This window comes from Hyperolius riggenbachi, chromosome 11 (genome assembly GCF_040937935.1).
Source record: "Hyperolius riggenbachi isolate aHypRig1 chromosome 11, aHypRig1.pri, whole genome shotgun sequence".
Lineage (NCBI taxonomy): Eukaryota > Metazoa > Chordata > Amphibia > Anura > Hyperoliidae > Hyperolius > Hyperolius riggenbachi.
Genome location: NC_090656.1, coordinates 121447879 through 121472771, shown reverse-complemented (window position 1 = coordinate 121472771; position 24893 = coordinate 121447879). Strand labels below are relative to the sequence as shown.

The 24893-nt window shown below is 48.0% G+C and overlaps 1 protein-coding gene across 1 annotated transcript in view; it reads left to right on the top strand.

Moving 5' to 3' along the window:
* The window catches only part of LOC137537715 (intestinal mucin-like protein), a 91477-nt gene that overhangs the window by 9005 nt on the left and 57579 nt on the right, over positions 1–24893 (top strand). Inside the window, exon 2 of the mRNA XM_068259656.1 lies at positions 17744–17845. Within this exon, the coding sequence (XP_068115757.1) occupies positions 17785–17845 (61 nt within the window). The 5' untranslated portion in view covers positions 17744–17784. The remainder of the gene's footprint in view (positions 1–17743; positions 17846–24893) is intronic.

Here is a 24893-nt window from a genome sequence, read left to right as displayed (position 1 = left end):
CAAACAGTTGACCTGGGTTTGATTCCTGGCCAATGTATGTGAGGTTGCTTTTGACATCCTACAAATCCCTAAGCAAGCTCATTTTTATCTTGGGTATATCACAATGGAACATGCTAGGCTGGCTTCAGCATGTAGTGTTGGTGGTATAGTGGTGAGCATAGCTGCCTTTCAAGCAGTTGACCTGGTTTTGATTCCGGCCAATGTATGTAAGCTGGCTTTTGACATCTTACAAATCCCTGGAAGACAAGACAACACAGGAGGAGGGGAGAAAGGAAGGGAGGAAGAGGGATTACACTACCTGATTGATGTATACACATGAAAGATGTTTGAAAGCACTTTAAGCCTGCAATTTAGCGTTTAATGTGATTTCTGCCCTTAAAACACTACTTTGCGTCAAATCCAGATTTTTTTTCCGGGACTTATGACATCTATCCCACTCAACCTTGTCTCCCTCCAGGTGTTAGACCCCTTGAAACATCTTTTCCATCACTTTTGTGGCCAGCATTTTCTAGTTTTCAAAGTTCGCATCCCCACTGAAGTCTATTGCGGTTCGCGAAAGTTTGTGCGAACCGAACCTTTTGTAGAAGTTCGCGTACCCCAATACCGAACCTAAAATCGGAGGTTCGGGCCATCTCTATTAAGCAATACCAGTTACCTGGCTATCCTGCTGATACTCTGCCCATAATACTTTCAGCCACAGGCTCTGAATAAGCATGCACCAGATCAGGTGTTTCTGACATTTTTGTCAGATCTGCCAAGATTAGCTGCATACTTGTTTCTGGTGTGATTCAGACGCTACTTCATCCAAATAGATCAGCAGGCTGATGGGGAACTGGTATTGCTTAAAAGGAAATAAATATGGCAGCCTCCATATACCTCTCACTACAGTTCCCTTTTAATGAACCCCCACCACCTAGTGCTTCGCTGGAGGCCACTTTCTATTCAGTCAATCTAAAACATTACAAGCTGTCGGAGGGTACTCCATAACAGTACCAGCATACCCCCCCCTTCAGGTATTAGTTCACAAACCCAAATTTCTCCTATACTTAATTATATAACAACTTTGGGGTATGCCCGTTATTGCAAGTACTATTGTAATTGTATTTTCTGCAACTAGTCAACTCTTTATACAGGAGTAAATATTCCTATCTCTTGTCTAATGTATTTGATACAAACTTGTTCAATTGTTACTCAGTTGTTATTCGACTGTTATCTTTGTTATAATGTCGTTAAACACTTTAATAAAAAAAAATTGTAAAAAAACAAAACAAAAAAAGAATGAACTTCATGGGAGGATACCACAGAGGAATCCACTGTTGCCCCCTCCCCCCCCCCCCCCCCAAAAAAAAAAAAAAAAGAACACATTGCTGCACGCAGGCACGTGCAGATGGGGGAGGCTCTGGGCGCCCAAGCACCCCCCCTTTTAAAATTCACATAAAAAAGCCCCTTGGCTGCAAAAAATAAGCCACAGCCATGATAAGCTCTGCCCACCACACGCGGGAAGCCCCACCCACCACTCACAGAAAGCTACTTCCCCTTTGGGACTCTTTGGAGTACAGAGGTCCCATACAGGATTCCTAGTGTAACCATCCCTGCAGCTGTGTGGGAGCAGGTAAGATGGTGTCTTCCTGACAGCAGTGACCTCTCCCCTCCCCAGCATTCACAGTGACCTCTCCCTTAACCCTGCACCCATAGTGTCCTCTCCCTTCAACTAGGACTCATACTGACCTCTCCCTCCCCAGCATTAGCACTGCAGTGATGCTGCCTCCCCCAGTACCCACACTGACCTCTCCCTCCCCCAATGGCACTATTCTTGTCCCCAGCAGCACCCAAATTGACCTCCCTTAGCACCTAAACTGACCTCTCCCTCCCCCAGTGACCTTTCCCTTCCCCAGCACCCCCAATTACTTCTCCTCCCTGCAGCACCCACACTGACCTTTACTTCTTCCAACATCCACCCACACCCTTTTCCCCATAGTTGGCACCCAGTACTCAAACTTACATGACAGCAAGTACCTGCACCCAGGCCTAACATTGCAACCAGTACTCACACCTGTATACAGCCTCCACATGGCATCCACTATCTGCACCAAGCAGCCACTTAACCAGTACTCACACCCAAAGTACCTGCATTTAAAACCTATGTGACACCCAATGCCCACCCATAGCCAGCACCTAGTACAGGCATGGCACCAAGTATTTGCACCCATGTCACACCCAGAACCTGCACCCAGCACCCACTTGACTTACAGTACACACACCCACCTCTCACATGGCACTAAGTACTTGCAATCAACACCCATATGCCACTTGATACCCACCCATAGCCAGAACTCACATGACACCCTGTACCTGCACGCAGAACCCACATGGCACCCAGCATCTGCATTCAGCACCCACATGGCCACCAGAACCCCCCTAGCCAGAAACGAGGAGGAGAGAACGTGCGGCCGGCCACCGGTGACAGGTTTGACTGACTCCACACCATTGACTGCAGCCAGCGTTTCTGTGACTGAATGTATGTGTCAAGTGGAGGGGCTCAGGGAGATGGTTTGAGACAGTTGGATGCTGGGGGGGTGAAGGTCACATGTCACTGCAGGGCAAGGGGGCTGGGTGGGGGGAAGGTCACCCACCACTTGTAGGTACTACATTTTAGCAGCCCCCACATAAGGACCCTCTGCACGGCCCTGGCTGCACGTGTAAGGTTTGCAAAGAGCACCTGGATATTCCACAGCAGTACTGGCAAAATATTCTGTGGACAGATGAAACCAAAGTTTTGATGTTTAAAAAAAACACACAACACAATGTGGAGAAAAAGAGGCACAACACACCAACATCAAAACCACATCCCAACTGTGAAGTATGGTGGTGGGGGCATCATGGTTTGGGGCTGCTTTGCTACGTGAGCCTAGACGGATTGCTATAATCAGAGGAAAAGTGCATTCCCATGTCTATCAAGACATTTTTCAGGAGAACTTAAGGCCATCTGTAAATCCAACTGTAGAAGGAAGTGATATGGTATGTAATAAACTGACTAGTGTGATAATTAATTGTTAAATAGCCTAAAATCTTCGTCTTATCAGTAATACATTTTATTGTACCAATATTAAAATCTAACCATTTTAAAAACGCATGGGATGGCCACCTGACCATGCACACGACCTCATGCAACACACCAGGTACACCACCCACACAGGCCAAAAATACATGGGTCCTTGATATTGGATTTAATGGATGTTATTCCGCACAGTCAATGGAGAATTGAGATTGCGTAGCTCAGCCCAAATTGATTGTAACATGCAAAATCTCTGCTAAAACTGTAATAAACAATTGCAATAGCCCAGTTCCAGATCCATCCGGACTCAAAGCAGCATCAGCAGTATAAGCGCAAAGCCAGACAAAGCGGCATAGATAAGCAGATAAGGAGCATGTCAAAACATTGAACCATCTCACCAGTTCCCAATGTCAGAGCTCGTGTCCAGTGTGCATCGGTAGATAGATTTCACTAATCCAAGATGTGCAGTTCAATGGGGACCATACACTAACTGGGAGGTGGGCGGCTGTGCTGTAATGTGCTGGAGGGTAGTGCTCCGGGGAAGGTAATGACAGCCCAGAGGCACTGCACAGACGGTCATACCAGGCAGATGGTAAAGCCAGTATCTCCGTGACACCACATGTGCAGGGTGGCGTGGCGTCCCATGAAGCGAACGAGCAAGCGTCTCCCAACGGTTTCTCTGGCTTCCTCAGGGGGGCCTGGCCACACTCACTCGTCACTGTTCATTCATATCAACAGTCTCCAATTGGATGTGACTGGGCGGTGCGGGATTACCTGATCATCACAAATGTAAACCACTGGGGAAGGAAATACAAGGGATTCCAGAGCTGACAGCCGCCGCCGTCTGCAAAGGTGAACATCCCATTAACAAAACACACACATCCCTCACCGCCCATCCACCTAACTTCCTGTCTCGAAAAATCAATCAATAATGAAACTCTGCATTTTATAGATAAAAAGAATCATAAAGAGAGGGGTCTATTGTCAAAATATTAACTGAAGTCACCAAAGTTGGCATACTTGTAATTAATAACAAGATATGCCAGTAGTGGGCTATCACCAGCCCTAAGTAATCTAGTTATATACGAAAAAAAGACCCAAAAATGATTCCAAGTAGCCGCACTGGTCAGCAAGGCGACTAACCAGGAAATAGGGTGAACGATAGCACGCACATATCAATCTGGCAAGAAATACGCGAAATTCAGATGATCGTTAAGACCTGGGGGCTCACAGGCCCTCAGGATATAAATCCATCTGGATTCTCGGCGGAGAAGTAAGCGGTCATAATTTCCACCACGAATAGTAGGATGTATTCTGTCTAGCCCAACAAAACGTAGGCCAGACAAACTGCCTCCATGTACTTCTCTGAAATGCCTGGCAACAGGAGAACAGGATTCGCCATTCAATGTTGCCAACATGTTCAGAGAAACGTTTGGTTGACGTTATTGCTGCCAAAGGAGGTTCAACCAGTAAGTAAATGCAAGGGTTCACATACTTTTTACACCTGCACTGTGAATGTTTACATGGTGTGTTAAAAAAAAACCATGGAAACAATTATTTGTGTGGTATTAGTTTAAACAGACTGCGATCGTCTATTGTTGTGACCAGATCACATTTTATGACCAATTTGTGCAGAGATCCATATAATTCTAAAGTGTTCACATACTTTGTATTGCAAATATATATATATACCGTATATACTCGCATACAAGCCGAATTTTTGACCCCCAAAAAGGGGGTCAAAAGTTGGGGGGTCGGCTTGTATGCGAGTCTTCCCTGGTGGTCCGTGGTCCGCGGCCCCCGCTCCCCCCTCCCCGCTCCCACCGCCGCCGCTGCCGCTGCTATTACTTGTTTCGCAGCGGCTTCCTGGTCCCCGGCGGCGCTTCCTCTTCCCCACTCTCTTGCCTCTATGAAGAGATCACAGCAGCGCGCCCGGCGCTGCTGCTCTGATGATGCAGGGGGCAGGAAAGAGCGGTTCCCATGGTAACGGCGATACAGATCGCCGCTACAGGGAGCCGCGCTCTTTCCTGCCCCCTGCATCATCAGAGCAGCAGCGCCGGGCGCGCTGCTGTGATCTCTTCATAGAGGCATGAGAGCGGGGAAGAGGAAGCGCCGCCGGGGACCAGGAAGCCGCTGCAGGTAATAGCAGCGGAGGGAGCAGGGCACTATACCGGCCACTACCTACCTACACTGGGTACTATACTAGCTATACTGGGGCACTACCTACCTATACTGGGCACTATACTAGCTAAACTGGGCACTATACTAGCTATACTGGGGCACTATACGAGGTACTATACTAGCTATACTGGGGCACTACCTAACTATACTGGGTACTATACTAGCTAAACTGGGCACTATACTAGCTAACCTGGGCACTTTACTAGCTATACTGGGGCACTATACTAGCTATACTGGGGCACTACCTACCTATACTGGGGCACTACCTACCTATACTGGGCACTATACTAGCTATACTGGGAACTATACTAGCTAAACTGGGCACTTTACTAGCTAAACTGGGCACTATACTAGCTATACTGGGGCACTATACTGGCTATACTGGGGCACTCTACTAGCTATACTGGGGCACTCTACTAGCTATACTGGGGCACTCTACTAGCTATACTGGGGCACTCTACTAGCTATTCTGGGGCACTCTACTAGCTATTCTGGGGCACTCTACTAGCTATACTGGGGCACTCTACTAGCTATACTGGGGCACTCTACTAGCTATACTGCGCACTATACTAGCTATACTGGGCACTATACTAGCTATACTGGGGCACTACCTACGGTACCTAAACTGGGCACTATACTGGCTAAACTGGGCACTATACTGGCTAAACTGGGCACTATACTAGCTAAACTGGGCACTATACTAGCTATACTGGGGCACTACCTACCCATACTGGGCACTATACTAGCTATACTGGGACACACTGGGGGGATTACGCGGCCTGCACCAATCCAGCATTTCCTACCCCCGGCTTATATGGGGGTCAATCATTTTCCCCTGTTTTTTTCTTGGAAAAGTTGGGGGGTCGGCTTATATGCGGGTCGGCTTATATGCGAGTATATACGGTATATATATATATATATATATATATATATATATATATATATATATATATATATATATATATATTTTATGAGAAATCTTTGGAGTGGTCACTTTATGTCTACTGGTTGCAATGATAGCAACTTGTTTAATTATGGCTGACTATGCACAGTTTTACTTTTTATCTCAGGATTCAGGGTCTGTAGAATTGTTAGAATTGTTTTAATGACTTCATTGCACTTTATTAAATGTTTCTATCTTTTTTGGAACTTCTTATTTCAAGTTGTTTCCTTAAAAGTTTGTTTAGACTTAAATTTTAAAAGAGTTGTGTGCTCCCAACTTTGTGGCAATCACTAGGAAGATGCCTTTTTCAGTTTCTAAATGGCAAATCTATACATATAGTAGATGCATCAATAAATAAACAGATAAACCTTTCTGGTATTGAAAAACATGAGTGGCCTGCACAGAGCCCGGAGGTAAATTCGTTTGTAAATCTTTGGGATAACTATAATGCCTACTACAAGCCATACCCTATCACTGTCCAATACTGACTGACCTCAGTGATGTGTCTAAAAAGGAAAAGCTATGTTGGTCACTTTATAACAGCTCTGTTATGAATTAGGGAAAAAAAATCATTAATATAACCTACAATAGCTAGAAAAGAACAATCTTTTACAAAAGAAAATAAAAAGTTAGAAAGCATAATTTGCTATTCAGGGTTGATGGTTTTCAGTCCAAGGCAAGAATTGCCACACAGTTAGTGAACAAACACTCATACTAAAAAATGTTAACTGATTTTTTTTTGCCGTGATATGCACTGAAGTCAATGAGGGAGCTAAGTCTTTCCCCCAAACAGCCCAAAAGAAATTTTCAAGACCCACTGTGGATCATCCTAATGGTGGCCATACATGGTACAATTTTTCATACAATCTTACCATTTCTATGTAGTATAAGGGTAAATTAAGTGAATATACTGAAAGGATAATTTAGGCAGTTCTCTTATATTACATAGAAATGGTAAGATTGTATGAAAAAATTGTACCATGTATGTCCACCATTAAGATTCTTCCTTACCAGAAGCAATATCTGTTATGCTCTGGAAAGAAAAAAATCATTTGGACTTAAGGTGGCCACACACCATACAATTTTTAAATATCTGTTCAATTTAAGAATTGCAATCCATTTTTCTGACTGATTGTAACATTTTAAAAATATGACCAATGTACCACACACGTATGTGCAATTTTTCCCCAATTATGATAAACATGATTGGAAACTCTGCCAAAATTGCTAGGGTGTGTGTATTAATAAATTCACAATCTAACACACACCATACAATCTTTAGAAAGAATGAAGACAAATATCTGGCATTCCGGATCGATAAAAATCAGAGAAAACGGGAAATATGATCGAATGAAAAAAAAGCTTTCAATTTTTTCAGGAGATGCAATCGTTTTTATTGAATTGCCGTAAAATCAGATCGTTTTATTGTATCATGTGTGGCCACCTTTATACACATTGCAGCAGAGATCCAGGCAACCCTTAAGGTGGCCAGCACACGATACAATAAAATTATCCGATTTTACGGCAATTCGCTAAAAACGATCGGATCTCCCGAAAAAAATCTAAAGCTTTTTTTTCCATTTGACTGAAAAATCCGATCGGATTTCCCATTTTCTTCTATTTTTATCGATCCGGAATGCCAGATATTGTTCTTCAATCTTTCTAAAGATTGTGTGGTGTGTGGTAGATTGCCAATGTATTAATATACACATCCTAGCAATTTTCTCAGCGTTTCCAATCATTTTTAACATAATTGGGGGGAAAAAATTGAACTGCAATTGAACTGTGTGTGGTACATTGGTCATATTTTTGAAATGTTACAATCAGTCAGAAAAATTGATTGCAATTCTTAATTTGAACAGATATTTTAAAAAATTGTATGGTGTGTGGCCACCTTAAGTGATGGATTTTTTTTGTTTTTGGTCCATTAACAGAAATGTTTTACAGCATCCCGCCTCTAGTGTTGGGCGAACAGTGTTCGCCACTGTTCGGGTTCTGCAGAACATCACCCTGTTCGGGTGATGTTCGAGTTCGGCTGAACACCTGACGGTGCTCGGCCAAACCGTTCGGCCACATGGCCGAACTAAGAGCGCATGGCCGAACGTTCCCCGAACGTTCGGCTAGCGCTGTGATTGGCCGAACGGGTCACGTGGTTCGGGCCCGAACGCGCTCTGATTGGCCGAACGGTCACGTGGTTCGGGTAAATAAATACCCGAACCACGTCATATCTCCGCCATTTGTCTGTGGGTTTAGCTTTGGGTAGGCAGGCAGGGTAGTTCGCTCTCCAGCCACGCTAGCCAGGGTCCCCCCCAGTCATTGTGTGTCGCTGCTGGGAACAGTAGTACACCGCTCGCTCAGCCACACTATATATAGCATTGTTTACTGCCACTGTGTACCTCGCTCAGCCACGCTATATATATAGCATTGTGTTTTCTGACACTCTGTGTACACGGCTTAGCCTGACTAATATAGCATTGTGTGTACTGCCACTGTGCACCTCGCTCAGCCACGCTATATATAGCATTGTGTGTACTGCCACTGTGCACCTCGCTCAGCCACGCTATATATAGCATTGTGTGTACTGCCACTGTGCACCTCGCTCAGCCACGCTATATATATAGCATTGTGTTTTCTGACACTCTGTGTACACGGCTTAGCCTGACTAATATAGCATTGTGTGTACTGCCACTGTGCACCTCGCTCAGCCACGCTATATATAGCATTGTGTGTACTGCCACTGTGCACCTCGCTCAGCCACGCTATATATAGCATTGTGTGTACTGCCACTGTGCACCTCGCTCAGCCACGCTATATATAGCATTGTGTGTACTGCCACTGTGCACCTCGCTCAGCCACGCTATATATATAGCATTGTGTTTTCTGACACTCTGTGTACACGGCTTAGCCTGACTAATATAGCATTGTGTGTACTGCCACTGTGCACCTCGCTCAGCCACGCTATATATAGCATTGTGTGTACTGCCACTGTGCACCTCGCTCAGCCACGCTATATATAGCATTGTGTGTACTGCCACTGTGCACCTCGCTCAGCCACGCTATATATAGCATTGTGTGTACTGCCACTGTGCACCTCGCTCAGCCACGCTATATATATAGCATTGTGTTTTCTGACACTCTGTGTACACGGCTTAGCCTGACTAATATAGCATTGTGTGTACTGCCACTGTGCACCTCGCTCAGCCACGCTATATATAGCATTGTGTGTACTGCCACTGTGCACCTCACTCAGCCACGCTATATATAGCATTGTGTGTACTGCCACTGTGCACCTCGCTCAGCCACGCTATATATAGCATTGTGTTTTCTGACACTCTGTGTACACGGCTTAGCCTGACTAATATAGCATTGTGTGTACTGCCACTGTGCACCTCGCTCAGCCACGCTATATATAGCATTGTGTTTTCTGACACTCTGTGTACACGGCTTAGCCTGGCTCTATAGCATTGTGTGTACTGCCACTGTGCACCTCGCTCAGCCACGCTATATATAGCATTGTGTTTACTGCCACTCTGTGTACACCGCTCAGCCAGACTATATACCATTGTTTACTGACACTCTGTGTACACGGCTCAGCCTGACTATAAAGCATTGTGTGTACTGCCACTGTGCACCTCGCTCAGCCACGCTATATATAGCATTGTGTTTTCTGACACTCTGTGTACACGGCTTAGCCTGACTATATAGCATTGTGTGTACTGCCACTGTGCACCTCGCTCAGCCACGCTATATATAGCATTGTGTTTACTGCCACTCTGTGTACACCGCTCAGCCAGACTATATACCGTTGTTTACTGACACTCTGTGTACACCGCTCAGCCAGACTATATACCATTGTTTACTGACACTCTGTGTACACAGCTTAGCCTGACTAATAAAGCATTGTGTGTACTGCCACTGTGCACCTCGCTCAGCCACGCTATATATAGCATTGTGTTTTCTGACACTCTGTGTACACGGCTTAGCCAGACTATATAGCATTGTGTGTACTGCCACTCTGTGTACACCGCTCAGCCAGACTATATAGCATTGTGTTTACTTCCACTCTGTGTCTGCTGGGCCTGGGAACAGTAGTACACCGCTCACCCGCCACTGTATAGCATTGTGCTCTGTGTCGCTGCTGGGAATAGTGGTACTGTATAGCATTTCTGTACTGCCACTGTACTGCTGCCAGTCAGCGTGTACTGTAAGGATAAGTGAAATGAGGAAGAAATCCGGTGAAAGAGGAAGGAGGCAAGGGAAGAGGTGTTTCCCCTGACGGTTCACGTACAGGCCACAGGGGAGCACCCAAGAAAACCCACTCAATACCGCCCATGTTGTCCAGGACAACAACCCTCACAAATCCAAAAGAACAGGACCAAATAATTACTTGGATGACCTCTCAAGCGTCCAGCAGTGGGTTAAGCAGCACCAGCACATCACGCACGAGGTCCGAGTCCTCAGCCAGTTACAAGGAGCCAGTGGGCACAAAGCTGACACAACCGGCAGCGACACCACGCACACAACTGCCAGATAACCAGTCCTATGAATTACCTCAGGACACAATGGGGTATTCGCAGGAGCTATTCCCAGCCCAACAAACTTCCACCTATGAAAGGTCAATGGAGGAACAGCCAGAAATGTTGTGCCCGGATTCACAACCATTAACTATGGGAAATGCACCGCGCACTGAAATACAAGGCGAGTCCGAGGAGGACTCGGAAACCCAAATCCCAGAGCAAGTTGGGCAGGAGGGGTTGCAATTGCAGGAGGTCGGCCGACAAGATCTGGAAGACGACGTTGGAGTGAGCTGCGCAGAGGTTGTTCTGGGGAGCTCTACTCCACGGCGGCGGCCCCCCACAATGACATATGACGAGTTTGAGGAGATGGAAGAGGAGGGTATGGACAATGTGGACAGAGACCCAGATTTTATTTGTGAACGAGAACATCGCCGTCGTAGCAGCAGCACAGATGAGTCTGTTGAAGAACCCACTGCTGCACGAGTTCGCCTTGTGCCACAAGGTAGGCGGCGCGCAATTTCAGGCACCACAAGCGTGGAAGTTAGAGTGAGAGGCAAAAGAGGAGGAAACAGAAATCGCCAGCAAGGAGGCAGGTGCTCCAAAGTCTGGGCTTTCTTTGAAGACTGCACTGAGGATGTTACCATGGCGATTTGCAAGGTGTGCAAGACTCGCCTGAGCAGGGGGAAAAGTATTAACAACCTCTCCACCACCAGCATGAGCCGCCACATGCTATCCAAACATCCCACTCTGTGGGCAAACGCGGCAGGACAGGGTACCAGCAACACTGCCTCCCTTGGGTTCACCAGACTCACCACCAGACCCGCCTCAGCAGCAGCAGTAGCCCAGCCATTGCGTGGTTCACAACATTCACAAACATCAGACGACGCTGACACTGTCACTTTCCGGAGTAGTGCTCTTGAGGTCTCCCAGTGTTCATCAAACACAACAACCAACAGCCCTTCCGTGTGCAGCGCTACGGTTCAGTTGTCTGTGTCGGAGATGTTTGAGCGCAAGAGGAAATTGCCAGCAAATGACCCCCGGGCCGTGGCAGTAACAGCCAGCATAGCCAAGCTTCTGGCCTGCGAAATGCTGCCATATCGAGTGGTGGAGACAAACAGCTTCAAGGGCATGATGTCAGTGGCCATCCCACGTTACGTGGTTCCCAGCCGCTACCACTTTGCGCGCTCTGCAGTGCCTAAGTTGCATGAGCACGTGGTCAGCAAAATAACCCGAAGCTTGAAGAATGCCGTTGCCTGCAAGGTTCACCTCACCACTGACACTTGGACGAGTGCGTTCGGCCAGGGTCGATACATCTCCCTTACCGCGCACTGGGTGAACCTTGTGGAGCCTGGCAGCGATTCCTCACCTGCTACGGCGCGGGTGTTGCCCACGCCGCAAACAGCTGCACCGCCGTCCCTCCCACTGGATAACAACAGCAGCACCTACCTCTCTGACTCCTTCTCCTCCAACGCATCTCAAAGCTGTACCTCATCCGGAAACGCTAACCCAGCAGCAGTAGGATCGTGGAAGCAGTGCAGCACAGCTGTTGGCATGCGTCAGCAAGCGTTGCTGAAGCTGATCTGCCTTGGGGATAAGCAGCACACAGGGGAGGAAATTTGGAAGGGAATAAAGGAACAGACGGATTTGTGGCTGGCACCGCTGGACTTGAAACCGGGCATGGTTGTGTGTGATAATGGGAGTAATCTCATTCGCGCTTTAAGGTTGGCTAAGCTGACACACATCCCTTGCCTGGCGCACGTGATGAACCTAGTAGTTCAGCGGTTCCTGAGGACATACCCAGGCGTGGCCGATCTTCTGTTGAAGGTGCGTCGAGTGGCCAAACATTGTAGAAATTCCAGTACTGCTTCGGGGGCACTCGCCAAGATGCAGGAGCGCTTCAATCTCCCCCACCATCGCTTGCTGTGTGATGTCCCTACGCGCTGGAATTCTACGCTGCACATGCTAGCACGCTTTTGTGAGCAGAAGAGTGCAGTGGTCCAGTACATGACGGCGCAGTACCGAGGCGCATCCGGACAGCTGCCAAGCTTCTGTGGATCCGATTGGGCCAACATGTTGGACCTCTGCCAAGTCCTCCAAAATTTTGAGCAATCCACGTTGCTTGTGAGCAGTGACAACTCTTCAGTCAGCATTACCATACCACTGCTGTGTTTACTGAAGAGGTCAATGTTGAAAATCAAGGAAACAGCTGTCATGATGCAACTGGGGGAATCTGAAGGAGAAAACGATCAGCGTGATGGTACCAACATCAGGCCATCCGCCTCAGGGAACGCTGGCCCCAGCAGCTATGACGAAGAAGAGGAGGAGGAACAGCTGGAGTTGGAGCAGGAATTTCATGCCACCACTGACGAGGGCCAGAGCGGTGCACGTTGGACTTCCACAATTCAACGCGAATGGTCAGCAGAAGCAGACCAGGAGGAAGGTGACGACTATGATGCATCACAACAACTATCACAACGCTCACAAGAGGATGATGAGGATTCTGGTAGGACTCTGGCACACATGGCTCAATTCATGCTAGACTGCATTGAACGTGACCCATGCATTGTGCGCATTCTGGACAACACCAATTACTGGGTTTATACCCTTCTGGATCCACGGTACAAACACAATGTTCCAAAACTGCTTGAAGAAAGAGTCAGACAGGTCAAAATGGAAGAATACCAGCAGGCCCTTGTGGAGACTTTAGAGAGGAGATTGACATCCTCCCCCTCCTCTAGCCAGTTGTACGCAGACAGACTGACTTCCGCAAACCCAGGACGACCAGGAGGGCAGCAAACAACGCAAGCCGCAGCTAGTGCCCAAAAGGGAACGGTATCGGCAGTGTCCTTGGAGTGGGAAAATTTTCTGACACCCATGCAGCAGCAGCCCACTGAACAGCAAGCGTGCAGATCCACCTCCAACACCGATCGCCTGGAGAAGATGGTCAAGGACTACATGTCAGATGACGTAGCTGTGTCGAACAATCCATCTGCACCCTTCAACTATTGGGTATCGAAGCTAGACACCTGGCACGAACTGGCAATGTACGCAATAGAGGTGCTGGCTTGCCCGGCAGCCAGCGTTATGTCGGAACGTTGTTTCAGTGCTGCGGGAGGCATCATCACAGATCGGCGTATCCGCCTCTCCACAGAAAATGCAGACCGTCTGACTCAAATTAAAATGAATCAATCCTGGATTGGAAATGACTACGCAACACTCCAGGACCCCAACCAAGTAACATGACCAATGAACATCTGGGATGGTGTAGCATTTCCGGTCCCTGTTTATTGAACCTCTCATCTGTATTACATTTATGACTGCATGGCGGCAAAAAGCATTGCTGCTATATCCGCACGCTTTTTGTCCTCATGCAAGGCCTAGGTTGTTGTGTCTCAAAAACCGTGGCCTTCTCCTCCTGCTCCTGTTCCATCACGTCTGCTGCTGCTGGGTTAGCGTTGCCGCGTGGTCCCTGTTTATTGAACCACTTATCTTTATTACATTTATGACTGCATGGCGGTACAAAGCATGCTATCCGCACGCTTCTTGCCCTCATGCAAGGCCTGGGTTGTTGTGTCTCACAAAGCGTGGCCTTCTCCTCCTGCGCCTCCTCCTGTTCCATCACGTGTGCTGCTGCTGGGTTAGCGTTACCGGTCCCTTTTCCTGGAACCTCTTATATGTATAACATTTATGACTGCATGCCGACAAAAAACATGTTACCTGTGCAAAGAAAACAGACATTTCCCGCATTTAAAAGACAGTTTTCCCTTTGAAACTTTAAAATCGATTTTCTCAAAAACTATAAGCTCTTTTTGCTAATTTTTTTTCCCTCTTGTACCCACTCCCAAGGTGCACATACCCTGTAAATTTGGGGTATGTAGCATGTAAGGAGGCTTTACAAACCACAAAAGTTCGGGTCCCCATTGACTTCCATTATGTTCGGAGTTCGGGTCGAACACCCGAACATCGCGGCCATGTTCGGCTTGTTCGGCCCGAACCCGAACATCTAGATGTTCGCCCAACACTACCCGCCCCCCCCCCAACAAACACGCGCGCACACACACACAGGGGCGGACTGACAACTCATGGGGCCCCCGGGCAATAGGAGATTATGGGGCCCCCATACCAGTGTTTCCCACCTTTCACGTTATATTTTTACAGACTAAGATATAATCATTTATTGACAACAGTAAATATGTTATATTGAGATATTGTACACTGACAAAAACCTCTGCGCTGTGCGTAGCGCGGCGCGCCAAAAAATGGGTGCGGTCACGCAACAGAATGTGGGCGTGGTCATGAGTGGGGCAAAATATACATGACCTTAGCAGTGGTGTAAAAGTTCTGCCGGGGAAGTCTGAACTCTGCCATAGTGTTTCCCCCCAAAATACATGTAATCTGACAGCATTTCACCAAAAATCCATGCAATTTGGCAGAGGTTCCTCCAAAATACAGATAATATGGCAGTCGTTCCCCCAAAATAGACGTTATCTGGCAGCAGCGGTTCCCCCAAATACACATAATTTGGCAGCGGATCACCAAAAATACATGTAGCAGCAGTTCCCCGTTATACACAATCTGGCAGCGGTTCCCCAAAAATACACATAATCTGGCAGCTGTTTCTCAAAATACACTTAATCTGGCAGCAGCAGTTCCCCAAAAATAGTTAATTTGGCAGCAGTTCCCCCAAAATAGGTGCCCCCAGTATAGGTAACCAATTCAAAAGGTATCCCCAGTGGAAGTATCCAGGTCTATAGGTTTTCCCAGTGCAGGTATCCAGGTCTATAGGTGTCCCCAGTATAAGTAGCCTAATCTACAGGTGTCCCCAGAATAGATAACCAGGTCTATAGATGTCCCCATTTAAGATAGCCAGGTCTATAGATGTCCCCAGTTAAGATAGCCAGGTCTATAGGTGTCTCCTGTATAGATAGCCAGGTCTATAGGTGTCCCCAGTATATGTAGCCAGGTGTATAGGTGTCCCCAGTATAGCCAGGTCTATAGGTGCCCCCAGTATATGCAGCCAGGTGTATAGGTGCCCCCAGTATATGCAGCCAGGTGTATAGGTGCCCCCAGTATATGCAGTCAGATGTATAGGTCTCCCCAGTATAGCCAGGTGTATAGGTCTCCCCAGTATAGCCAGGTGTATAGGTCTCCCCAGTATATGCAGCCAGGTGTATAGGTGTCCCCAGTATAGCCAGGTTTATAGGTGCCCCCAGTATATGTAGCTAGGTCTATAAGTGCCCCCAGTATATGTAGTCAGGTGTATAAGTGCCCCCAGTATATGCAGCCAGGTGTATAGGTCTCCCCAGTATATGCAGCCAGGTGTATAGGTCTCCCCAGTATAGCCAGGTCTGTAAGTGCCCCCAGTATATGTAGCCAGGTGTATAGGTCTCCCCAGTATAGCCAGGTGTATAGGTCTCCCCAGTATATGCAGCCAGGTGTATAGGTCTCCCCAGTCAAGCCAGGTCTATAGGTGCCCTCAGTATATGTAGCTAGGTCTATAAGTGCCCCCAGTATAAGCAGCCAGGCTTGTAGGTGTCTCCAGGAGGAGAGACAGCCAGTGAAGGAGGGCGATGGGCATAGCAGCAGAGAAGGGGGGAAGTCCCCCCCCCTTCTCTCACCTTGGGGCCCCCCTTCCTGGCTGTCCCCTCCGTAATCTGTAATGTGTCGGACAGCTGGAAGCGGCTGACAGCAGGCGGAGACTTACCGCTGTTCAGCCACCGGAGGCATCGCTGATCTGTGTGCAGCTAGTCTGGGCTTCTCAAGCCCACACTAGCTGCACACAGATCAGCGATCCCTCCGGTGGCTGAACAGCGTCTCCGCCCGCTGTCAGCCGCTTCCAGCTGTCCAACACATTACAGATTACGGAGGGGAGAGCCAGGAAGGGGGGCCCCAAGGTGAGAGAAGGGGGGGAAACTTCCCCCCTTCTTCGCTGCTATGCCCATCGCCCTCCTTCACTGGCTGTCTCCCCTCCTGGCTGCTCATGGTTCTCTGGCGGGTGGCGGGCCCCCCCTGACCACGGGCCCTCGGTCCGTGCCCGAGTGCCCTAATGGTCAGTCCGCCCCTGCACACACACACACTTATATAAGAGGACACTTCCTGCGGAATAGCAGCAATAACCGCATTGAAACTGCAATGAGTAGATTACATAGTAGGTAAGTAATGAAGTGTTTTTTTTGTTTTTGTTTTTTTCTTTAGTTTTTTTTAAACAGTAAATTAACAGTTCAGGAGTTATTTAAAACTAACCATCCACATATACTGTACATTTCTTTCCTTACACTGTTGATCTTCATATAGCACAGATGAAACAGAGTAATGTCCATGCAGCAGTCAAGCCAAATATTGATGCCTTTTCTACGCAGATTCAAGTTCCCGAAAACAGATTGGAGGAAATATACAAGTGAATTGAATATTGAGGTTGAAGTCATAGAAGCTACACAAGAAACTTTGATAAGTTTGCTGACACTATAAGGAGTTTGTGGGCTTCACGAAGGGTGAGAGAAGATGATACAGCCAGACATCTGGAAAGACAGCAGGCCCTGTCCTTCATACTCACAGATGCTAGTCAAAGCTTTGAAGCTGGCCTATTTATTAGGAAGGTGGCTCTTACACATGGATCTTGTAGATCTTGTTGCGAACATGAACTTATTGCTAAATGTATATTACAGTGTCAGATCTACCCTTTACCTCTTGTCTTTGTGTAATGTGTGCAATATATTTTTTTTCTCCAGTTCGTAAATTAGGAGTCGTGGGACTGCAGTCTAAGAATGTATCTGCAGTAATTTTTTTTCCCCCTTAATTTAAGGCTGTTCTTCATTTACACATTCTTGCTGCTGATACCTTTCAGCAATCCCTGTTCTATTCCAATGACACCCTTCAGAAAGGAATAGCAGACATTTTTAAAGAATGCAGTCCAGATTTTCTGGATCATGCCTCCAATATTCTCCACTGCTCTCCAATCTCCGTACATCATCTCCTAGAACAGAAGATGACTTGATGACTCCTATTTTGTTGGTAATATATTTGTTTTTCATTTTTTTTCTCTCTCAGAATGTGACGCTTCACGGTGCCCTCCACCACCAACCTGTCAGATGGGATACCAGCCTATCTTAGGAACTTCAGAAAATGGTTGTTGTGTCACTGTTGATTGCAGTAAGTTCTTTGTATATTAAGGTTTATTGGGATATGAACAATTATTAAAGCAAAAGAAGCATAGCAAGAACTTGATTTAAATTCATAATGGAACAAAGCAGTAATGTTCTGTGCATAGTAATAATAGTCTGTACATGTACACAGATGATACCTGAGCTCTTGCATAGAAAATGCCAGCGCTATGTAAATTCACTATAATAGGATATAGTAGCTTATAGTAGCTTATGTTTTTCTCAGCTGCCAAAACAGCTAACAGCAGGCTCCTAGAGTGAAGCTGCTGCTGTCTGATTTAAGAGTGAACGGTACCAGGAATTGAATGCACATTTCCATCTTATTAAGTCTTGTTTCTGTCCACAACCTACTTATACCACACTATTAACTGTTTACCAGGGGGGTTAGTACAGATCTCTGGGCCCCTCCCACCCTTCACTTGTCAAGGATTTCCATCTGCCTCCACATTACCTCCTTTCCCAAATGGCAAGCATACCAGCATATGTGCTCCCATCTCTGCTCCATTAACCCCTTCCTTACCAGTAGTCTCTGGCCCCTTAAGGACCAGAGATTTTTGGGTTAAAAAACAGAACTCAATGACATCACACTGTACAGACCTGTCACTCTTACCATTGCGCTGCTTTCCCCTCACTGCAGCCGGTATGACGGCAGAGCTCCGAGAGACGGTCAGGAGCTGATTTCACTGGGTACTGACCCTGTGATCAGTGTGAGCCACTCAGGGTTGGGAGCCAATTAAATCAGCTCCTGACTAGCTCACGGAACTCTGCTGTCATATCGAAGGCAGAGCAAATGGGCTGCAGTGATAGATGAGCAGTGCAAACAGCGAGAGCATGCAACATGCTAATTGAAATCTACACCCTGGCAAGGATAACAGGTCCAATACACGGCATAGATTTCAATTACCAAGGTCTGGAAGTGGTTGCAGCTCGCTTGCATGCTCTTCATTATCATGACATCTCCTCACCTCTCTCCAAAGTGCATAGTAAGCACATTTTAAGTTATTTAGTTATTTTAAAAGCAAAAATAAGAATGACTGCAGTCATTCACTGCTCTTCAGGAATGGCCCTACCAGGAAACGACCTAAGAGTCATGTGATTCAGGTCAGCAGCATTTATGGGGCAGCACATGAAGCAGAGAATGCAGGACATCCAAGAGGGAAAGATATGGAACAGTGTGGTGAAATAGGAGGTGGTCAACAGATGAAGATATGCCCACCAGCAGTAGGAGTCTGATAGACGGTAAGAGGAGGACATGGTGTGGAAGAGGAGGTGGCCAATGGCCAGCAGGAGGAGACACAGGCACTTACAGGAGGGTGAGTATGTAATGGCCTGCACCGCATCACAGAGGTGTGAGTGAATGTGACTGACTGAACATGTGTAAGACCATTCTGCTCTTGGGCACGTTGATCTTTGTACGTCACCGTCCACAAAGGCTTGACTATGTAATGGTGCAGCCGCCTGGCCAGTCCAGCCAGCCACACTGCAAGTAAGTTAAGTGGACAGTGACTCAGCTGGTGTCCTCACAACAGAGGCGTAGCAATGGGGGTAGCAGCCATAGCCATTGCTATGGGGCCCTGTGGCAGCCCTACGTCACAGGGGGCCTGCAGCTGCCTAAGAGGACTTTTTTTTTTATTATACTGCCACCCCGGCCCCCCCCCCCTCCCTCACCTCGGTGGGCCCCCTCCTTTTACGAGCGGCGGGAGGTGCGGCATATTCAGCAGGCTCCGGCGGAGTAATCAGAAGCTAGAGGTTCAGCTGCCTCCCGGGCTACGCTGTCTCCTCTGTATGCGGCGTCCACTGCTTCCTAGTTTATTGCGCGCGGCATACAGAGGAGACACCGTAGCCCAGGAGGCAGCTGAACTTCTAGCTTCTGATTACCCCGCCGGAGCCTGCTGAATATGCCGAACCTCCCGCCACTCGTAAAAGGAGGGGGGACCCCAGGTGAGCCACCCAGCTGCCTAATCGCCCACCCAGCTGCCTAATCGCCCACCCACCCAGCTGCCTAATAACCCACCCACCCAGCTGCCTAACCACCCACCCACCCAGCTGCCTAACCACCCACCCAGCTGCCTAATCACCCACCCACCTGCCTAATCACCCACCCAGCTGCCTAATCACCCACCCACCTGCCTAATCCCCTGCCCACCCAATCACCCAGCTGCCCACCCACCCACCTAATTACCCACCTGCCTAATTACCCACCTGCCTAATTACCCACCCACCCAGCTGCCTAATCACCCACCCACCCACCCAGCTGCCTAATCACCCACCCGCCTAATCAATGGCTGCCTAGTCACCCACCCACCCACCCAGCTGCCTTATCACCCACCCACCTAATCACCCAACCTAATCACCCACCCACCCACCTAATCATCCCACCCAGCTGCCTAACCACCCACTCTCCCACCCGGCTACCAAACTGCCCGCTCTCCCACCCTTGTACCTAACTGCCCACCCTCCCATCCGGCTACAAAACTGCCCGCCTGCCCACCTGGATACCTAATTGCCCACCCTCCCACCCAGCTACCTAACTGCCTACCCAGTGCAGTGCCTGCACCGCAAATAGCGTGCCAGCCTGCCCAACCACCCTCCCTCCAGGTAATTAATGTTAGCCCACTATAGACCTGGCTACATATACTGCATTTTGTGGGGAAATCTGGCGACAATCTGATTGCATTTTGTTGGGAAATTTGGCGACAATCTGATTGCATTTTGTCGGGAAATCTGGCGATAATCTGATTGCATTTTATGGGGATATCTGCAGACAATCTGGTTGCATTTTGTGAGAAAATCTGCCGACAATCTGGTTGCAATTTGTGGGTAAATCTGCCACCAATCTTGGTTGCATTTTTTTGGGAAATCTGCCGCCAATCTGGTTGCAATTTGTGGGGAAATCTGCCAACAATCTGGTTGCAATTTGTGGGAAAATCTGCCGACAATCTGGTTGCATTATTTTGGGAAATCTGCTGCCAATTTGGTTGCATTTTTTGGGGGGGAAATCTGCTGCCAATCTGGTTGCAATTTGTGGGGAAATCTGCCGCCAATCTGGTTGCATTTTGTTGGGAAATCTGCCCACAATCTGGTTGCAATTTGTGGGGAAATCTGCCAGCAATCTGGTTGCAATTTGTGGGGAAATCTGCCAACAATCTGGTTGCATTTTTTTGGGAAATCTGCCGCCAATGTGGTTGCAATTTGTGGGGAAATCTGCCAACAATCTGGTTGCATTATTTTGGGAAATCTGCTGCCAATTTGGTTGCATTATTTTGGGAAATCTGCTGCCAATTTGGTTGCATTTTTTGGGGGGAAATCTGCTGCCAATCTGGTTGCAATTTGTGCAGAAATCTGCCGCCAATCTGGTTGCATTTTGTTGGGAAATCTGCCCACAATCTGTTTGCAATTTGTGGGGAAATCTGCCAACAATCTGGTTGCAATTTGTGGGGAAATCTGCCAACAATCTGGTTGCATTTTGTGGGGAATTCTGCCGACAATCTGGTTGCATATTGTGTGGAAATCTGCCGACAATCTGGTTGCATTTTGTGGGGAAATCTGCCGACAATCTGGTTGCATATTGTGTGGAAATCTGCCGACAATCTGGTTGCATTTTGTGGGGAAATCTGCCGACAGTCTGGTTGCATTTTGTGGGGAAATCTGCCGACAATCTGGTTGCATTTTGTGGGGAAATCTGCCGACAATCTGGTTGCGTTTTGTGGGGAAATCAGATTTCCCCACAAAATGTTTGGGTGGGAGGTCCGAGGTCCATGGGGTTGGAAGGTCGGGGGGGGGGGGGTCATTTTTTTTTGCAATGGGGCCCAGTCATTTCTAGCTACGCCCCTGCCTCACAATATTTGCTTGGGGCAGCAAAATTTCTACACTATAATATATTGCTTATAATACATTGCTTACAGGAAGTGTTACCTGAGTTGCCAAGAACATAAAAATTGAGGAAATAGTTATATAAAATTAGAGTCATGCATGCGTCTTAACCTCCTTGCCGGTCTAAAAAATCTGGCAAGGAGGCAGCGCCGCACATTTTTTAAAAATTTTTTTTTTAAATCATGTAGCGAGCCAAGGGCTCGCTACATGATAGCCGCTAAGCGGCGGCATCCCCCCACCCACTCCGATCGCCTTCGGCGATCAGAATATGCAGGGAATCCCGTTGAGAACGGGATTTCCTGCAGGGCTTCCCCGGTCGCCATGGCGACGGGGCGGGATGACGTCACCAACGTCATGGACGTCGGGACGTCATAGGGAATCCCGATCCGCCCCTCAACGCTGCCTGGCACTGATTGGCCAGGCAGCGCAGGGCTCTGGGGCGGGGGGAGCGACTCGGCGCGGCGGATTGCGGCGGATCGGCGGCGAGCGGCGGCGATCGAAAGTTACAAGCAGCTAGCAAAGTGCTAGCTGCTTGTAACAAAAAAAAAATTATGCAAATCGGCCCAGCGGGACCTGAGATATCCTCCTGCGCAGGTTACCCCGAGCTGAGCTCGGGATAACCGGCAAGGAGGTTAAAGTAAGCGCAGTCACAAATCAGTCCAGTCGTTGTAAGAATATTGAGTGGACATTATACATGAAAAATAACCAGGTATTCAAAATGAAATTATTATTATTATTTATACATTATTTATAGAGCACTAACATATTATGAGATGCTGTACGATAGATGGGTAAGACATTACAACTTGAAATAATGTTACACAGGGACATTACTGGCATGTTATAAAAATTATACAAATAAAAAAATAAAAATAAAAAAAAAGTCATAACCCTGATTCAGCTCATTTGGTGACAATGTCTTACAACAATTGACCAAGAAGACGTCCTTCAGTTTTAGCTTTAAAAGAAACCCAAGCTGAAAGACATATGGAGGGTGCCATATTTATTGCCTTTTAAACAGTACCAGTGGCTTAGCAATCCTACTGATCTTTCTGGCATCAGTAGTGTCTGAATCACATGCCTGAAACAAGCATGCAACTAATCTTGACAGATTTTTGTCAAGAACGTCCAATCTGCTTGTTTGTCAAGGGTTTATGGCTAGTATAAGTATAAGAGGCAGTGGATCAGTAGAACAGCCAAGCAATGTGCATTAGTGATGACTGAATAGTTCGCCCGGCAAATAGTTCCCGGGGAATGGTCACCATTTGCGATTAATGCAAACTATAAAGCAGTGGCGTAGCTAAGGAGCTGTTGGCCCCGATGCAAGCTTTATATTGGGGCCCTGCAAGCACTCTATACCTAACAATTGATACGGTGCACCAAAACCTACCGATGGCAACTATGGTGTAAGAGGCGCAAGAAGGGAATGGGGAGCAGTTTGTTAATGATTACTACTATTCAAACCATCTATAGAAATGATTATAATGAGCAGAGGACTGTAATACTGTAGTTGAGGGAGGGCCCCTCAGGCCCAAGGGCCCCAGATGCGGTCGCTACCTCTGCACCCCCTGGTGGAAGACACCGCTTTATGTAAAGAATTAAGATCCAGAAAAAGCCCTGATAGCGGAAACTCGGGATTTTGCCCTGTAGGCCTCCTCTTAGTGTCCCCGGGGGTTACTCGAGCACTGCAGGAGGGGGCACAGCGCAGGAAGGAGGAGCAGCGGCAGGCACAGAGCAGTGGTGAGGGAAGGTCATCCCCCCCCCTCACCTGGGGGCCCCCTTCCACGCTTCCCCCTCCTGACCAGACTGTACCGCAGCGGGGAACCGAACAACTTACTACTTCCTGGTTCCCGCTCTGCGTGCCACTGCTCTGGTCTGGTCTTCTCTCTCTGCTGTCCAATCACGCTCTCACTGTGCTTCCTGTGAGAGCGTGATTGGACTGCAGAAAAGACCAGACCAGAGGAGCAGCACTCAGACCGAGAAGCCTGGAACAAGGAAGAAGTAAGTTGTTTCCCGCTCGCTGCCGCTGCCTGCCCTGCACAATATTCTGGTCTGGAGGGGGGAGTGTGGAAGGGCTGACCTCAGGTGAGGGAGGGGCGAAGCCTGCCCCCCTCCCTGCTGCTCTGTGCCCACTGCTCCCCCTTCCAGGCTACAGGGACACCTATAGACCTGGCTGCCTAGTCTGGGGAAACCTATAGACCTGGCTAACTAAACTAGGGACACCTATAGACCTGGCTAACTAATCTGGGGACACCTATAGACCTGGCTGCCTATACTGGAGATACCTATAGACCTGGCTGCCTACACTGAGGACACCTATAGACCTGGCTAAATAAACTGCGGACACCTATAGACCTGGCTACCTAAACTGGGGACATTTATAGACCTGGCTACCTAAACTGGGGACATTTATAGACCTGGCTACCTAAACTGGGGACCCCTATAGATCTGGCTACCTATACTGAGCACTCCAATAGACCTGGCTAACTAAACTGGGGACACCTATAGACCTGACTAAACTGGGGACACCCAGCGACGGACAAGGCCGACGGGAGCTCAGGATTCTGCCCGGTAGGCCTCCCTTTTAGTTGCCCCCGGGGGCCGCCAGGAATGCAGGAGGCGGGCACAGTGCAGGAAGGAGGAGCAGCAGCGGGCACAGAGCAGCGGGGAGGGGGGAAGCCCCTCCCTCACCTGGGGGCTCCCCCTTCACCGCTCCCCCTCCAAGCTACAATGTGCAGCGGGCGGGCAACAACATACAACTTACTACGTCTTCCTGCATGATGCCGCTTTGCCTGCCACTGCTGTGGTCTGTTATTCTCTGCTGTCCAATCACTCTCTCACAGGAAGCACAGTGAGAGCGGGATTGGACAGCAGAAAAGACCAGACCGGAACAGCGGCAGGCAGAGCAGGATCATGCATGAAGATGTCGTAAGTTGAATGTTGTTGCCTGCTCTCAGCTCTGGAAAATGAATGTGCAGCGGGCAGCAGTTACTATAGCACCTGCATGATGAGAAGCAATTTGTTCTCCAGTGAACACATCATCTCTAATCGGCAGTACTTACATCTCCTGGGGCAGCTGAGGTAACACTTGTTTACACTGTTGTCTGAGTCCTTCACAATGTTTTCAGAAAATGTAAATTACATTTAATTCTAGGTAGAGACCC